The sequence below is a fragment of the Leucoraja erinacea genome, chromosome 10 (genome assembly GCF_028641065.1).
Source record: "Leucoraja erinacea ecotype New England chromosome 10, Leri_hhj_1, whole genome shotgun sequence".
In the NCBI taxonomy this organism is placed as follows: Eukaryota; Metazoa; Chordata; class Chondrichthyes; order Rajiformes; family Rajidae; genus Leucoraja; species Leucoraja erinaceus.
The window spans coordinates 16,889,508-16,907,258 of record NC_073386.1 but is presented as its reverse complement, the minus strand read 5'-3'; the positions used below and the strand labels follow the sequence as shown (position 1 = coordinate 16,907,258).

Sequence of the window (17,751 nt, the reverse complement as noted above, 5' to 3'; positions counted from 1 at the left end):
CTATTCCCCCATCCAATCATGGCTGATCTATCTCTCCCTCTCAATCCCATTCTCCTGCCTTCTCCCCATAACCTCTGACGCCTGTACTAATCAAGAATTTATCTATTTCTGCCTTTTTTCTCTTTTTTGTTTTGTATGGATATATTGGCATTTGATCTGTTCAATTAATTTAATCAATCTCTGTAAAGCACTTTGGTTCAAATACTGGTTTTGTTGAAAAGTGCTATATAAATAAAGATTATTATTATTATTATTATTAAAAGTATCCAGACTTGGCCTCCACAGACTTTTGTGGCAAAGAATTCCACAAATTCACCAACCTCTGCCTAAAGAAATCCCTCCTCATGTACTTCCTAAAACAACATCATTTGATGGTGAGGTTTTGACCTAGACTCTCCAACTAGTGAAAACATCCTATCTACATCCACTCTATCCAAGCCTTTCACTATTCTGTACATTTCAATGACTTCCCTCCCGCCCGCCCCCATTCATCTAAACTCCAACGAGTACAGACCATATGTTACATGTTGACCCAGTCATTTCTGCATCGTTCTCGTAAACCGTCTCTGGACCCTCTCCAGCGCCAGCGCCAGCGCATCCTTCCTCAGATATTGGTGCAGGGAGGAACTGCAGATGCTGGTTTAAACCGAAGATACACAACATGCTGTAGTAACTCAGTGGGCCAGGCAGCATCTCTAGTGAGAAGGAATGGGTGACGATTTCGACTGAGTCGACTGAGCTTACAGCTTTATAAACGCTCCAGTATCCACAAAACACCAAATGCGTTCTGTCCATTGCCTATGAAGCCTCTGTTTTAGAGTAAAGACTAGGGAGCTCAAACCTATTTGGGATTGTAATCGTTTAAATGTGTTTTAATTCATTCAGCTCGAAATGGTTATAGTGGGACGAGAGAGCAGATGAGAGAGAACTGTCGTGCTCAGGAGCGGCCTGCATCAACGATCCTATAGCGGAGCTCTGCTTTAGGATCTTTGGGCTGCATGGCCCTGACCGAGGGCGCCGCCTACCCGGCCCAGCAGGAGGAGCCGCCCGGCCGACAGCGGAGATGGCGCCTCCCCCGGGCCCAGCACCTGCGCGCTGGAGAGGACGGCGGCGGGGTCCGGAAGCCGAGGGAAGAGGCGCTGAATGGAGAGCAGGAGTCAGCATGGAGAAGCTCAGGAACAGTTTCTTTCGGGCCCGGCGGTCCGCTGCTTCAGAGCCCGTCAGACTGAGAAAAAGAAAATCGACGCTGTATGCTGCAGAATGCTCCAACTCTGAGCAGGGACGAGGTACAGGTTGTGCAGATAGTTCGGTGTATTATCCTGTGTTCACTTCACTGCAGCTCTCTGCAAATTATAACTACTTCTGTTCCCACATTGCACCTGACGTGTGGTGCACTTCCAACGTTTTCTGTTTTTATTTATGTATTTTATTTCTATTCGTTTTTTTGTTCACAACCAAAAGGGGAATGTTCTTACTGATGTTCTTACTGATACACCATTGAAATAGACCACCACTTCCAGGCTGACCACTGGGCATCTTGCAGTGTTAATCGCATCCCTTTAGCACTTGGCTGCGAGCCGACTGAACCTAGGCGATGTAAGTGCTTACCTAAGCACTTCTAAAATGCAGTCGCGACCCTGCTATCATCACAACTGTAGGGTAGTGCATTCAAGGTATTTGCCACTCTCTAGGTTTAAAAAAAAAAGTAGCATTCAGATCCCCCCTAAATCTCTTACCCCAATCCCCATACCCTAACACAGACTTTAGTTTTGCCTGCCTCAGATATGGATCTGAGTTTCTGCAGTTTACCCTAGCTATACTCCTTATAATTGTATATATCTCATTCATGTCTTCTCTTCTTAAGGTGGTCCGCTGCCCAAAAAACAAAATTATTCTGTCTTGAATGTCCTTGCAATTGAAATGATGCATTCAGGCAGAATCATGTGGAATTTCCTCTGGTGCTCTCTCCAGCACTATGGCATTTTACAGATAGTAGGTAGTACTCCAGCTGAGATCTGACTAGTATTTTATAGAGTTGGAGCAAAACCTGTTTATGCATTAAGTACCCTGATTAATGAAAGCCACTAACCCTTATGCCTTAATCACATTATCTACATGTACATCCAACTTCAAGAGTTGTTGTACATGCACACTAAGGTCTCTGTTCCTCAGTACTCCCGAGGGCCCTGCAATTCGTGATGTATGTCCTAATCTCATTAGTGCTAAAATGTTGTGTTTATTCAGATTAAACTTCTGTCTGCCATTTTTCAGCCCATTTCACTGACTTATTGTCACCATCCTGTAATCTTCAATACTATTGACAGCTCCGCCAATTTTTATCATCCTTGAACATACTGATTATACCCCCTACATCATGTGTGCTCAATGTCAGCCAATTAGTCACAATGATGTTTTTCCAGTTAATAGTAACATTGCCAGAAAGTAGCTGAGGAAAGAGTAGGTTCCCTCCCAAACCAAAAGGGTAATTTACACGTGGAGTGTGGGGTTATGAGCAGTATCCTAAATGAATACTTGTAATGGGATATTCACTCTTTAAATAATTCAAGCTCTGGAATGACTGGAGTAGATCTGTTTCCATTGGATAAACACATCTGGACGGATTGATTTATTTATTTTGCTGCTTTATATATTTTGTAATTGTCTTTTTTCTGTCTTTTTTTTAACAACAGGATTATTTGGTCCAAACACCTATTTAATTATATTCTCAGTAGCTTTAAGGTCTGTGAACTGCCTTTTGGTCCAGACTAGCTTTGTTCCAGATGAGTACTGGCAGACGCTCGAAGTTGCTCACAACATGGTCTTCAAATATCCTTTGGGTTTACTAACTAAATGCATAATGGAAAACAAAAAGTTTTGGTTCTTCATCACAAATATGCCAATTGTTTGAACGCGAGGGATTTTGCACATATTTTGCATCTTGTCGAGGTGCATTACTTATATGATCATCACGTGAGATTAAAAACTGAACCATATTTCCTTCGCTCCATAGATGCTGCCTCAGCCGCTGAGTTTCTCCAGCATTTTTGTCTACCTTAGATTTTCCAGCATCTGCAGTTCCTTCTTAAACGTACACCAAATTCCTCAGTTCTTTGGTGAAAGCAATTTTTCTGTAGATTGGAACATACAAATCAGGAGCAGGGCCCCTCATGCATGCTTGGTCATTTAAAAAGATGAAGGCTGATATGAAAGTAACCTTGCTCCACGTTTCCATCGAACTATGATAATCTTTCACCTTGCTTAAAAAAATATCAATCTACTGCTGCCTTAAAACCTAAAGGGTCGAGTGCCCTAATTTTCCTGCTCTTAATTCATGTTTGTCGTGCTCATGTTTTGATGATCAATATCATTATTTTTATAATATTCTTAACTTTCTCAAGTATGGTTATTTAACCTGGGAATGGAAAGAAAAGCTCCGAGGCTACACCTACCCATTGATTTTTGCAAGCTTCTATAAATTGTTGCAAATATTCAAGAAGGATACAGTACAACTGCTGGTAAGAATAAAACAGTTGCTTTTGACTAATCAGACACATCTCAAATGAGATTTATATTATTGAATACAGGGAAACCTATTGGCAAAACTATCATTCAATTTGGAGACCTATCTGTATTTCTCCTGATTGGATCAATGTAGTGAATGACACAGTGTCGGAGGAGCCATTGGGCCCATTCCGCCTGCCCCAGTACTTTTGCCAAATTATGCAATTAGTCCTATTCTTGTTCATTGCTTATATTAATATTTATTTTCTCCAGAAAATTATTAAATCCACATTGAATATTGACATTGATTCATTCTCCACTCCCTGTCAGGCAACACATTCCAGATCGCAACAAATTATTGGTTTAGTTTGAAAATACAGTTCCTTTGTTTTGCTTCTAGTTCTTTTGCCAGTTGCATTATTTTGCCAGTTGTCACTTAATTATTCTCATTAAAACAAATCAAGGATGGATATAAGTTGAACATTAATTTAAAAGCATCACCATTGCAAGACATTTAACCTGAACATTCTGTTTCACCTTCCACTTTCCTCTTTACACTGTGCTTCAAAGCTTAGACAAGTGCAGTGGTCAGGGTATTGTTTGATTTTTTTTTTCTGTCTGCCGCCATGCTTGAGACATTAAGATTTAGAACATTTTAAACTAAATAGCGGTGGGGGGAGGGGCCGAGCGTCAAAGGGGAAGTATAAGGATGGAGTTAAAGGGAAAGAGAGTACAGTAAAAGCTACGAAAGACACTCCAATTAATGGGATGGAAAGTTCAAGAAGGGTTAAGAGAGTAAGGTCAGGTGAAATAGGAACCGGTGTGAGAGGGGAGATGAATACCAAATTAAAAGTGTTAGATATGAATGCGCGAAGTATAAGAAATGAAGTGGATAGGGTTGGGGCTCAGAGATTGGTAGTTTTGATGTTGCGGGAATTACAGAGACATGACGGCAAGAGGATCGGAGCTGGGAACTGAATATTCAGGGTTATAGGTCCTATCTAAAAGACTGACGGGTGGGCAGAGGGGGTGGGGTAGCTCTGTTGGTAAGGAATGAAATTCAGTCCTTTGCGAGGGGTGACATAGAATCAGAAGATGTAGTCAATGTGGATAGAACTGAGAAATTGTAAGGGCAAAAAGACTCCAATAGGAGTTATCTACAGCCCCCAAACAATAGCCTGGATAGAGGATGCAAGTTGCATCAGGAGTTAAAATTGGCATGTAGCAAAGGTAATGCTACGGTGGTTATGGGAGATTTCAATATGCCGGTAGACGGGAAAATTAGTTATGTACTGGACCCCAAGAAAGGGAGTTTGCAGAGAGCTCCGAGATGGATCCTTAGAGCAGTTTGTACTGGAGCTGACCAGGGAGAAGGCAATTCTGGATTTGGTGTTGTGTAATGAACCGGATTTGATAAGCGAACTCAAGGTAAAGGAACCATTAGGAGGTAGTGACCATAATATGATAAGTTTTAATCTGTAATTTGAGAGGGAGAAGGTAAAATCAGAAGTGTCAGTATTACAGTCGATCAAAGGGGACTATGGAGGCATGAGGGAGGAGCTGGCCAAAGTTGACTGGAAAGGCACCCTAGCAGGGATGATGGTGGAACAGCAATGGCAGGAACTTCTGGGAATTATCCAGAAGTTGCAAGATCATTTCACTCCAAAGAGGAGGAAATATTCTAAGGGAAGTAAGAGGCAATCTTGGGTGATAAGGGAAGTCAAGGACAGTATAAAACTAAAAGAGAAGATGTATAACAGAAAAGATGAGCGGGCAGCCAGAGGATTGGGACACTTTTAAAGAACAACAGAGGGTAACTAAAAAGGCAATATGGGGAGCAAGGAAGGAGTACAAAGGTAAGGTAGCGAAGAATATAAAGGAGGATAGTAAAAGCTTCTTTAGGTATGTGAGAAGGAAAAGATTAGTTAAGACAAATGTGGTTCCCTTGAAGACAGAAACAGGTGAATTTATAATGGGGAACAAGGAAATGGCAGACGAGTTGAACAGATACTTTGGTTCTGTCTTCACTAAGTAAGACAGAACCAATCTCCCAGATGTACTGGGGGACAGGGGTTCTAGTGTGACGGAGGAACTGAAGGAAATTCACATTAGTCAGGAAATGGTGTTAGGTAGACTGAAGAGACTGAAGGCTGATAAATCTCTCGGGCCTGGTGGTCTACATCCTGGTGTACTCAAGGAGGTGGCTCTAGAAATTGAGGATGCATTGGTGATCATTTTCCAATGTTCTATAGATACTGGATCAGTTCCTGAGAATTGGAGGGGAGCTAATGTTATCCCACTTTTTAAGAAAGGAAGGTGGAAAAAAGCAGGGAATTATGGACCAGTTAGCCTGACATCTGGAGAAGATGCTGGAGTCAATTAATAAAGATGTAATAGTGGCGTATTTGGATAGCGGTAACAGGATCGGTACAAGTCAGCATGGATTTACGAAGGGAAAATCTTGCTTGACTAATCTTCTAGAATTTTTTGAGGATGTAATGTAAAATGAATAAGGGAGAGCCAGTGGATGTAGTGTATCTGGACATTCAGAAAACATTTGATAAGGTCCCACACGGCAGATTAGTGGGCAAAATTAGAGCACATGGTATTGGTGGTAGGGCATTGACATGGATAAAAAATTGGTTGGCAGACAGGAAACAAAGAGTAGGAATTAACGGGTCCGTTTCAGAATGGCAGGTAGTGACTAGTAGGGTGCCGCAAGGCTCAGTACTGGGACCGCAGCTATTTACAATATTTATTAATGATTTAGATGAAGGAGTTAAAAGTAACATTAGCAAATTTGCAGATGACACAAAGCTGGGTGACAGTGTAAGCTATGAAGAGGATGCAGGGTGACTTGGATAGGTTGGGTGAGTGGGCAATGCATGGTAGATGTAGTATAATATGAATATTTGGTGGCAAGAACAAGAAGGCAGATTATTATCTGAATGGGTCAGATTAAGAAAAGGGGAAGTGCAACAAGACCTGTGTGTCCTTGTACATCAGTCATGGAAAGTAAGCATGCAGGTATAGTAGGCAGTGAAGAAAGCTAACATAAGGTATGTTGGCCTTCATAACAAGAGGATTTGAGTATAGAAGCAAAGAGATCCTTCTGCAGTTGTACAGGGCCCTGGTGAGACCACACCTGGAGTATTGCGCAGCATAAGTTCACAAGGTGAATTCCCGGGATGGCGGGACTGTCATATGATGAACGAATGGAACGACTGGGCTTGTATTCACTGGAATTTAGGAGGATGAGAGGGGATCTTATAGAAACATATAAAATTATTAAGGGATTGGACAGGGTAGATGCAGGAAAAATGTTCCCGTGGTTGGGGGAGCCCAGAACCAGGGACCACAGTTTAAGAATAAGTGGTAGACCATTTAGAACTGATATGAGGAAAAACTTTTTCACCTAGAGAGTTGTGAATTTGTGGAATTTCTCTGTCACAGAAGGCAGTGGAGGCCAATTCACTGGATGCATTCAAAAGAGAGTTAGATAGAGCTCTTAGGGCTAGTGGAATCAAGGGATATGGGGAGTAGGCAGAAACGGGGTACTGATTGTGGATGATTAGCCATGATCACAATGAATGGCGGTGCCGGCTCAAAGTGCCGAATGGCCTACTCCTGCACCTATTTTCTATGTATCTAACTGAAATCTTTAAAGCACAAATTGGTCGCCTAATTATAGGAAGGATGTCAACAAAATAGAATGTTGCCTGGGTTTCAGCAACTAAGGTACAGAGAAAGGTTGAACAAGTTAGGGCTTTATTCTTTGGAGCGCAGAAGGTTAAGGGGGGACTTGATAGAGGTTTTTAAAATGATGAGAGGGATAGACAGAGTTGACGTGGAAAAGCTTTTCCCACTGAGAGTAGGGAAGATTCAAACAAGGGGACATGACATGAGAATTAAGGGACTGAAGTTTAGGGGTAACATGAGGGGGAACTTCTTTACTCAGAGAGTGGTAGCTGTGTGGAATGAGTTTCCAGTGAAGGTGGTGGAGGCAGGTTCGTTTTTATCATTTAAAAATAAATTGGATAGTTATATGGATGGGAAGGGAATGGAGGGTTATGGTCTCAGCGCAGGTATATGGGACTAGGGGAGATTATGTGTTCGGCACGGACTAGAAGGGTCGAGATGGCCTGTTTCCGTGCTGTAATTGTTATATGGTTATTATATATGGTTAAATTGGACCATGCTCTGCAAGATACCGAGGATTGAAATAATTCAAACTATATGCAGAAGGTCCCATTTGTACCTGGTATCAATTTTCTAGCAGTGCAGTTTTCACATCTTTCTATGTAGTTATTTGCACGAATGGTGTGAGAGAGCAGAAATAAGACCAGGGTAGGGTGACCCTCATTAAGTATCCCCTTCCCCATCAGCTGACTTTGATCCATTTTTCATTTTCCTTGAGCTTCGTCCCCTTTGATCTCGCGTTTTCACATCTTACTATTCCATATCTCTAGTCCCTGACTCTCAGTCTGAAGAAGGGTGTCGAACAGAAAACAGAATTGTCACTCATTCCTTCTTTCCTGAGATGCTGCCTGCCTAGTTGAGTTACTACATCATTTTGTGTCTATCTTTGGCGTAAACCACCATCTGCAGTTCCTTCCTACTCATTAAGATTCATATATCTGCACACTGTGGATGGCTCATTTGTAATCATGTATTGACTTTCCGCTGACTGGTTAGCATGCAACAAAAGCTTTTCACTGTACCTCGGTGCACACGACAATAAACAAATTACAATTTGCATCAGAAATGTGCCCTCTGGTATAAACTGTCAGTAAACATGGATTGTGTTTTGCAGATCTGGGTTCCTCGACTGGCCCAGTCTTTTCTGGCAGCACTGGCAGATGTAACATTATACTGCGTAGTAAAAAAACAGGCAAATGAAGAGGTTGCAAAGTGGGTGGTAAGCTGTTTGCATATTTTTATTTTCTTATTATTGATGTAGAAAAAAATCCTGATGAATCCAGCTTGTGTGTGAGAATCAAAAATGCTGAACGTAGAGGAATTTCTATGGAAAAAGTACTTGATGACTCAGTATTTCCTTCTGACATAGAAAGTGACATTTGGCCCATCGGGTCCATGCTGGCTCTGTAAATAATAATAATTTCAGTAAATTATTACTGAAGCACAATCCTAGATCAAATGCAAAGTGGATAGAAATAGCCCATTGAGACCGTGTGCAAGAGACAGCAGGATTTTGCACCATTTTCAAAGTCCATGCTACAGATAGCCATAAAGGCCTGTTGTCCTGGCAGCAGGGGCTCCAGCTGTTGGCTCAATATTGATCGTCCAGCGAACTGTTGTCCCTCTCCTCGCCCAGCCACCCTCAGCTTTTGTGCCCCAGGGGCGCCTCCTGCAGTTGACCTTGAGGGCGCACAAAGACCCACTTACTGGCCCTTTGTTATCTCCGCCATGGCCACTCCCTGCACTCTCTGGTTGACGAGCAGGGGCCAGGATTGGTTTTCAGGTTCTGTGGCGGGTGAGCCAAGCCGGCAGCTGGGGGATAGCCACAGCCTGACGATCATCCTGTCTCGCAGCCCGACGAACATTGAATTATCTAACAATATGCTCCCCCCTTTTCCTCCCTCACCCCTCCCCTTTGCCCCACCTGGGCTCACAGCCTATTTCTTCCCTCCCTTTTCAACACAATGTATTCTCCAACATAACAATTCACATCTCTTCAATCCTTTTGTCTTGCACCTTTTTTCATCTCTGGCCTTTGTCCAACCATCTGTCTATCAAAACCTCACCTTGCTTTTGTTCATCTATTACCTGCCACACTTTGTTTTGCCACTCCCCTCCGCTCGCCCCCAGAATAAGCCTGAAGAAGAATCCTGACCCGAAACGTCACCTCTCTGTGTTCTCCAGAGATACTGCCTGACCCGCTGAGTTACTCCTTTGTGCCTTTTTTAAAATAAGCCAGCATCTGCAGTTCCTTGTTTCTACAATGGAGGTCAGGATGCAACCAAAATGACTGAAGCTATGATATACAACCACTACTTGCTCCGCTACCCTGATGTAGATTGTATCTATGGTTCTTGGCATAACAACCAAATTATAATGTGAGGGCACTTATTCTTTGGACAAACTGACAAACTTTTGGAACCATGTATTAGAAAAATTAAAGCAAATTCTAACTGATTGTGTGCTATGAACGCTAATAAAACTATTACCAAACCAAAAGTGAGATAGAAATGGGTATGAATTTGTAATTCATTGCCATTTCAATGAATTATTCAAGAGGGACATACTGTTTAGGAGCATTCACTAGTGCTGTTTCATTTACCCCTTTCTTTAACAGGATTATTACGAATACGTCAACATTTTTGCAATGCACTATCAAATCAAAGGGGGTAGATGACTATGGTATTAACATTTCTGGTTTCAGATTTCATTGAATAATTTATTCTATTTAACAACATTGCAGATTTAAGTTACTTTTATGTACCAGATGAATGGATGGCAACTCGTAATATTTGCAGATTATGTTTAAAGCTTGCCATAGGTGTCTTGCCAATTTTAAGAAAAAACAAAATATTTGGGTGTGTAGAAAGTGACTGTGAATTTGATGAATATTAATTTTTTGTTTTGTTTATTTCTTCTAGTACTTCTCTCAACTGTGTTCCTGGTTCACATGGTATTGCAGTACGCGAACTATTACAAATAGCATGGAAGCTGTTCTAACTAGTTTTATATTTTATTACTACCCTCTTCAGGGTACAAAGACTGGAAGCAGGTCAGGAAAATGTTCGATTATTCTAATTTTGGTTTAAATGCCAGAGGTGCTGCCTGACACACTGAGTTACTCCAGCACATTGTGTCCATCGTCGGTATAGACCAGCATCTGCAGTTCCTTTCTACACAGCTTAATCGTTGTGCTACCCCATCTGTAAATTATGATTGAACAGTGGAGTTCATCTAGCAAGATGGGACCTTAATAAATTTGAATAGGGAAGCAATATCGAATGCTGATAGATGGGATAAGGCTAAAGTAATGCTTTTTATATTTGTGAAAGAATTTTGAGGCTGCTTTGGGTAAGTCTCCTGCATCTGATTTTGTATTTTTCTATTCACAGTTCGAAATATCTCGCTTTGACTGCGTTTGCATTTGTTGTGCGTCCCACTGCAGTCATTCTTTGGCTGCCACTGTTGTTTTCTCATTTCTGGCAAGAAGCGAAGAAACTGGATCTGCTCTTGTACAAATGTCTACCAGCTGGGTATGTAAAGAGAAGGGAGGAGTTCCCTTCATATCGTTCGGACACCTACGATTTGAGACACATTATGAGGCACATTATACACAAGAGCCCATTCTGTCTTTTTTGCTGTTGAATACTGTAACAAAACAAAATGATTTCACTGCTAAGACATTAAAAGTGCATTCGTGATAAGATCAGTGCTTATTCTGGAAATGAAAAGGATAAACATTACAAGAGTTGTTGACGAAATGATCAATGGTAAAATCTCATGATGGGAGAAGCTTGATTCGAATGGAAGGATTAACTTTTGGTAGAGATATTTATAAAATTGTTATTAACTAATTGTTAGTCACGCATGAGGTATTGGTAGACTGGAATAATGTTATGCCATTATTTAAAAAAGCCTGTAAGGACAAGTCACGGGAGTTATAAGATAGATACAAAATGTTGGAGTAATTCAGCAAGTCAGATAGCATCTCTGGAAAAAAGAATATGTGTGTTTCAGGTCAGAACCCTTCTTCAGTCTCTTTTTAATGTAGGTAAAGGGAGTTGAAAAGTTGACATGGTCTCACTGATTTCCAGTGTACTTGAGACACACTAATTGTTTCCCTACTTAATTTCCTCACTATCCAATGTTCATGGCTCTGAATTATTTCTGGTATAGCTGAAATTAATTGAGTGTAGCCCAGATATGCAAAGTGATACTTCAGTGAAGATATTTTTTCTAATCTATTTATGTAGGTGTCACTGATATGGTTATACATTTATTGCCTCATCCTAAATATCCTGGAGAAGGTGGTACCCTGTGCTGTTGGATAGAAGTACCAGTGACAATGGAGGAGCAAGGAACGATCTGTAACAATAGCAGCCCAGGCAACTCTTTACTATTTCAAATCCTGTCTTTGGGTCACTCCTATGTAGGAACTGTACCCTCTGCTGGAATGTCCAGGAACTTGACCTATTAAGTTCCACCAGCTGCATAGTGGCTCAACAGGTAGCGCCGGGTGCCTCACATTGCCTGAGACCTGAGTTCAATCCTGACCTTGGTGCTATCTATGTGGAGTTTGCATGTTCTCCCTGTGACTGTGTGGGTTTCCTCCCACACCGCAAAGATGTGCTTGTTTGTTGGTTAATTGGTCTCTAAATAGCAGCACAAGAAACACTTTACTATTTCAGTGTAGGGAGTGGATGAGAAAGTGAGATAACAAAGAACTACTGTGAACCGGTGATCGATGGTCAGTGTGGACTTGGTGGTCCGAAGGACTTGTTTCCGTGCTGTATCTCCAAACTAAATTTGATTTTTGACTTAAGACAGAAACATATTGCTGGAGTAATGCAGCGGGTCAGGCAGCATCTCTGGAGAAAAGGAATAGGTGACGTTTTGGGTCAGAACCCTTCTTCAGAACGAAAGATAGAGGTGGGGGTTGAGGGGTGGTGTGGGAAACTGGAGGTGAGAAAAGGACAACAAATTGGGGCTGGTAACCAATTACCTCAGGAACGGTGGAGTTCATAATCGCCTATTGTTGGCTGGGGAAGATGTGCTACCGGGAGAGATATAAGGATGCGAACAGTAGAACTCGTTGGACAACGGGGGTGGAGTGGGGGGTGCAGACCCGCTGAATTACTCCAGCATTTTGTGTCTATCTTCGGAATAAACCAGCATCTGCAGTTCCTTACTACATATAGATTTTTGATTTGATGGAAATTATTCACTCTGCAGTTGTACTTAGGATTCCGCCTCCCACACTTATATGGCCTACTCTTTGCGGGAATCTTACCCAGCTTTGAATTAGACTTATCCTAAGAGGTGACCTCTGAAATCATTAGTTACAGAGCTAAACAAGTCTGGATTTTTACACACAAAATCAAATTCCTCAATGCAGGTCCAAGTCTTTTATCCTCTTGCAAATGTCCAGAAGGATGGTTACCTAGGACATGTAATTATTTCTCATTGCTGGTAGCAGAAATCCTAAGAAATAGAAGAGTACTTCTGATTCCCCTGTGGAATATTTACAATGTTAAACATCTTGTGAAGGGAACTATTCCCATTGCACATTGTGTACGTTTTGTTGGCGGGTCCCTGTCACCAATCTTCCAGAAATACTATTACTTTGCAGAAACGCTCAGCAGCTGGTTACCATGGTTTATAGGACATATATAATTCTGCTGTTGCACCCCATGTTATGATTTTGTACGGTGATGTACAAAAACAGTATGCACTGCCTGTCGAGGACTTCAGGCCAATGTGGCCATTGGTTTTAAGATTGGCCTAATAAATGTATTTTCCCCCAAAATGTTTTTTTTCCCATTGTTACTATGTTCATTTTGCAGATGCTTGTCACTGGGGTTTTCACTGATCGTTGACCGAATATTTTATGGTGAGGTGGGCATTTTTCATGCTTTTGAAAAAAATAGATTTGTGTTGGAATTTGAGGTGTTCCTGAGTAGCTAATCAGTCTCTTAATTTTAATGACCTGCACCTCCTTTGGAAAAAAATTAATGCACTGCAATGTATTGTTTTAATAAACTTGTATATTTTTTTTAATTTCCAGCTAAATAAATTATTCTTGGTTTTTTTTAAGCGAAATGTCTTTTGGTGAAATGGTACGATTTAACGAGGCTATAGAAATAGGTTCCTTTACTCCTGCCTTTAATCTGGCTGTGAGTAAACTGGGTAAATAGAGAGAGGATTATAGTACATTGTCTCATTAATTTATTTATCCTAACTATATTAATTTGCATCTGTGAAAATAAAACTATGCACCCCTGCTTAGATTTGCCTTAAAGGGATGAATGAACTTGTATTCGGAAATAAAAAGGACAAGAAATATAAACTGAGATGTTAATTTAACCAATTTTGAGTAGAAAATATACTGGGGTGGGGTGACCTTGGATATTTGAGTTCATTCCTCCTTGTTAGTATATATCTTGTATTATTCTGTAAGCATTATATGTAATATGCTAATACTAACAATTAATTCCTGTAAATCTTTGATTTTCCCCTCTTCTCCCTCCCCCTGTCTCATTCCCTCACACATTTCAGTGGGTTGTCGTTCAGTGGAATTTCCTCAGGTTCAATGTAATTCAGAACTTGGGATCATTCTATGGCTCTCATTCTTGGCACTGGTACTTCACTCAAGGATTTCCTGTCATCATGGGAACACATCTGCCATTCTTCATTCATGGATGTCTTTTGGTGCCCAAGAAGAACAGAATTTTATTAATTGCAGTTCTTTGGACAATTATTGTATATAGGTGCGTACCTCCACGTGTAAAGAAAAGTGACTAAGTGACAACTAAAACCAGAACCATTAAAGAAACATAGAAAATAGGTGCAGGAGTAGGCCATGGCTGATCATCGAAAATCAGTACCCTGTTCCTTCTTTCTTCCAAATCCCTTGATTCCGTTAGCCCTAAGAGCAAAATATAACAATCTCTTGAAATATCCAGTGAATTGGCCTCCACTTCCTTCTGTGGCAGAGAATTCCACATAGTTCCTAAACATAGTTATACAAACCATTTATCTCTCACCATCCACTTCAGATTTTTACTGGAGTAATCCACCACTAAGAAGCCTTGCATGACCTTGGGAATCCCAAACAGGATTTGATACCAACAAAAATTTAAAAAAAAGGTTTGGTACCAAAAATGCAGGTTGTGAATATAGTCACTGTTTTAATATAGAAAATATGGTCATAAAATGCCACCAACTGTAGTTAATAACCCAAATATATCTAGGATATTTTTTGAGGGATTAATAGGAGATGATATACCAGGAGATGTACTGTTGATGCACTGTTATACAGCCTTATTAAGTTCATCCACATGCTATTTTATTTCCTGCCATTCAGAATGCCTATCAGTTACAAAACTGTCCTTTATTACAGCTTCATAAGCCATAAAGAATTCAGATTTATTTATCCGGCAATGCCCATCTGCATGGTATTTTGTGGTATGTATTCTGTTGATAATTTTACCTTGAGAAAATAACCACTTGTGTAACTTCTGTTCATTTATAAAAACAATTAACTTTAAAAGTTTTCCACAAATAGAATGTGGTTTTGAAAAGTATAGATTGGATGAACAATTTAAATAAATAATGGCCCTGATAATGTGATCAATTCCGCATGCTTGGCCTTGATAGCTGACTTCAAAAAGCTGTCCATAAAGATCTCTGTGTGGATGTTTGGTGGGCCTTTATATTTTCTACTCCTCTTTCTATAAGAAAATGTGATTTATTTATTTATTTTTTAAACAATCATTAACACGTATTAAATGTTTACTTTTCCCTTTTCTCCCCACACCCAACCCACCAATTTGTGTCAGGCTATTCACTCGCTAATTTAAAAATTTGGAAGAAACGAGCAGTCAGTTTTCTGTTTCTATCCAACGTGTGCCTAGTTCTATATACTGGATTAATTCATCAGCGTGGGACACTAGATGTAATGCAATATGCTCAGAAACTCTGCACGGACAACCTGCTGGAGAAAGAAGAGCCATCTTTGTTCTTTCTGATGCCTTGCCATTCAACACCATTCTACAGGTATGCTAAGTATGTAAATTCAAGTTAAGAATGGTGAGCGTTTTTAGTACAGGTACTGGAACAATGAAATTCTTACTTGCTGCAGCTTTACAGGCACATGAATGCAACAACACAACAAATAAATATACAATAAATTACCGGTTGTACAAGTTAACCAAACCAGAACAATGCGAGTTGAAGTAACTGGTGCAACCTTACACAAAGTCCATTGTCAATAAAAAAATAGACAATAGGTGCAGGAGTAGGCTGTTCGGCCCTTCGAGCCAGCACCGCCATTCACTGTGATCATGGCTGATCATCCACAATCAGTACCCTGTTCCTGCCTTCTCCCCATATCCCCTGACTCTGCTATCTTTAAGAGCTCTATCTAACTCTCTCTTGAAAGCATCCAGAGAATTGGCCTCCACTGCCTTCTGAGGCAGATAATTCCACAGATTCACAACTCTGGGTGAAAAAGTTTTCCCTCATTTTCGTTCTAAATAGCCAACCCCTTATTCGGTTTACTATCATGGTAAGGGTTATGCAAGGTGGTGCAAGAGCCTGATGGTTGATTAAAGAAGCTGTTCTTGAACCTTTCTCAGGCTTCTGTACCTTCTTCCCAATGGTAGCAGCAAGAATAGAGTGTGGGTGGGAATGGGTCTTTAAGTATTTTTCACAACTGGGAAAAGTCATTACATCACTAATCAGATAAAGAAGTAATACTCCTTCCAATTTGTGCATGATTAGATGTTTAAATATTTGTTCTTTCTTGCTTCGCCAGTTACGTTCATTGCCCAATAAAAATGCACTTTCTGGAATGCCCTCCGGACCTGAGTGGAAACAATACCTACATTGATGAAGCTGACTTATTTTTCAAGGAGCCCCTTACGTGGCTGAACATAAGATTTTCTGCTCAGGCCTCCCTTCCCACTCATCTCGTAATTTTCAATGTCTTGGAACAGGTATGCACACACTTGTTTTTGTCCCTGTCTTGAATTGGCCAGTGTTATAGAGGATGTGGGTTGCCCAGTTTATCATTACATGTCTTGCCAATGAGCAGTATTTCCCAATAATAAAGATGAAGTACTATAATATTCTAAATTGACATTGTAGAATCCTGCCAGATTATTCAAATTTAGAAAAATATTTGGTTTGGTGTTTCTATTAGAGTATAGTAGTAGGGGAATGGGAAACCAAAGATTAATGGTTAGAACTCAACGGTTGGAATTCAATCAAATTTGTCATGCAGGATATGCCCATGATATAACCATGTAAAATGTCTTTGATTAGTCAGTCTTTTCAAGTGATCACTAATGCTCTCCGTCAAAATATTTCCCATACCTTCCCTACCACTGATGTTAGACTTGCAGGTCTCTCGTTGCCAGGCTTTTCTGCTGACTTTCTTGAAAATGGGGACCACCTTTGCTGTCCTCCAGCCATCTGGTTGTCATCTTGATCGGTAAGGGCAACAAAAGTTATGGAGAGAAGGCAGGAAAATGGGGTTGAGAGCGAGTAATAGAACAGCCATGTTTGAATGGCAGAACAGATATGACGTTGAATGGCTAAACTATGCTCCTATGTGTTAATGGTCTTATGGTATCTGACTTGTGACTAAATTTAAAAATCACAGACAACGTCCCAGCAATCTCTTTATTTTGCCTCCTGTAGCAGTCTAGGATAAATCCCATCCAGTTCTATGGAGTAATCCACCTTTACGACCACCAAAGCATTGAGTAGCTTCTTTTTATTTATGAACACATTCCTGTTAACATCATTGTAAAGTTGATTAAAAAAGTGTTGAGTCTATTGTGTTTTTTGCATCATCTAACCTCATTATTTGCTTCTTTGTCTTCAAAGAACATTGAACCATTCCTAAGGACCAAAAGCTACATAAAAGTAGCAACATTTTTTCACACTCATGTGCCAGAGGGCCGAACAGGAAGCCATATTCATGTATTTGAAAGAAAAATGAATGGATAATAGGTGATTCAAAACATTTAAATGTGTACATAGATGTATCTACTGTTGTAATTGTTTTTTATAAATCTGTTTCCTCTTCAAATCTATTGTCTTTATTTCTGAACATTCCAAGTTGAGGCTTAAAGGTATCTTTAACTATTCAATGACAGATAGTACTGAGGTGGGAGAGAGAAAGACCAGTAAGTCCAAATTGCGTAAAGTGTGTTATCAAAACTGGTTAATATGAATATTGTGAATTTTAACTTGCTAAGCTCACAATAATATTTATTAGAATAGAACATTCCTTTCATCGGTATGGCAGATCAGTTTATTGAGATGTATACACAGGTAGTGAGGTGCAGGTACAATGAAAATGTTGCTTGCAGCAGCAGCGGCACATTTAGGATGTGTGAAGACAATCTTAGAGATCCTTTTGACATTGTAAAGTGATAATCTTTAGCGAATGATTTTTATTGTACCTTTTATATGCAAGTTGCATTCAGAGCATGTCAAACTAAGATGTCAAAATAGTAAATTTACATGCATGGAGTAGTCTAT

General features: G+C 40.3%; 1 protein-coding gene across 3 annotated transcripts; it reads left to right on the top strand.

Moving 5' to 3' along the window:
* Window positions 1–682: 682 nt before the first annotated feature.
* Window positions 683–17,296, top strand: pigb (phosphatidylinositol glycan anchor biosynthesis, class B). 3 transcript variants are annotated; one of them, XR_008724109.1, is made up of 13 exons: window positions 683–1,292; window positions 2,691–2,826; window positions 3,398–3,515; window positions 8,315–8,419; window positions 10,122–10,252; window positions 10,593–10,733; window positions 13,044–13,095; window positions 13,756–13,967; window positions 14,600–14,664; window positions 15,039–15,255; window positions 16,016–16,196; window positions 16,597–16,693; window positions 17,092–17,296. XR_008724109.1 is itself a non-coding variant. In XM_055641566.1 (12 exons), exons 1-12 carry the CDS (start codon window positions 1,064–1,066, stop codon window positions 17,212–17,214), a joined length of 1,710 nt encoding a protein of 569 aa, XP_055497541.1. In that variant the 5' UTR covers window positions 960–1,063; the 3' UTR covers window positions 17,215–17,296. The 3 variants fall into 3 exon arrangements, 2 of the variants coding, with proteins under 2 accessions (XP_055497541.1, XP_055497542.1); XM_055641566.1 differs by lacking the exon at window positions 16,597–16,693 and having other exon boundaries at window positions 960–1,292; XM_055641567.1 differs by lacking the exon at window positions 16,597–16,693 and having other exon boundaries at window positions 1,041–1,286.
* Window positions 17,297–17,751: the final 455 nt, after the last annotated feature.

Coding starts and splice junctions, on each gene's coding strand:
- pigb (XM_055641566.1), top strand. CDS start 1,064: ATGGCGCCTCCCCCGGGCCCAGCACCTGCGCGCTGGAGAGGACGGCGG. Junction 10,253..10,592: donor GGTACAAAGACTGGAAGCAG/GTCAGGAAAATG, acceptor TTCTATTCACAG/TTCGAAATATCTCGCTTTGA. Junction 16,197..17,091: donor TTTTCAATGTCTTGGAACAG/GTATGCACACAC, acceptor TTGTCTTCAAAG/AACATTGAACCATTCCTAAG.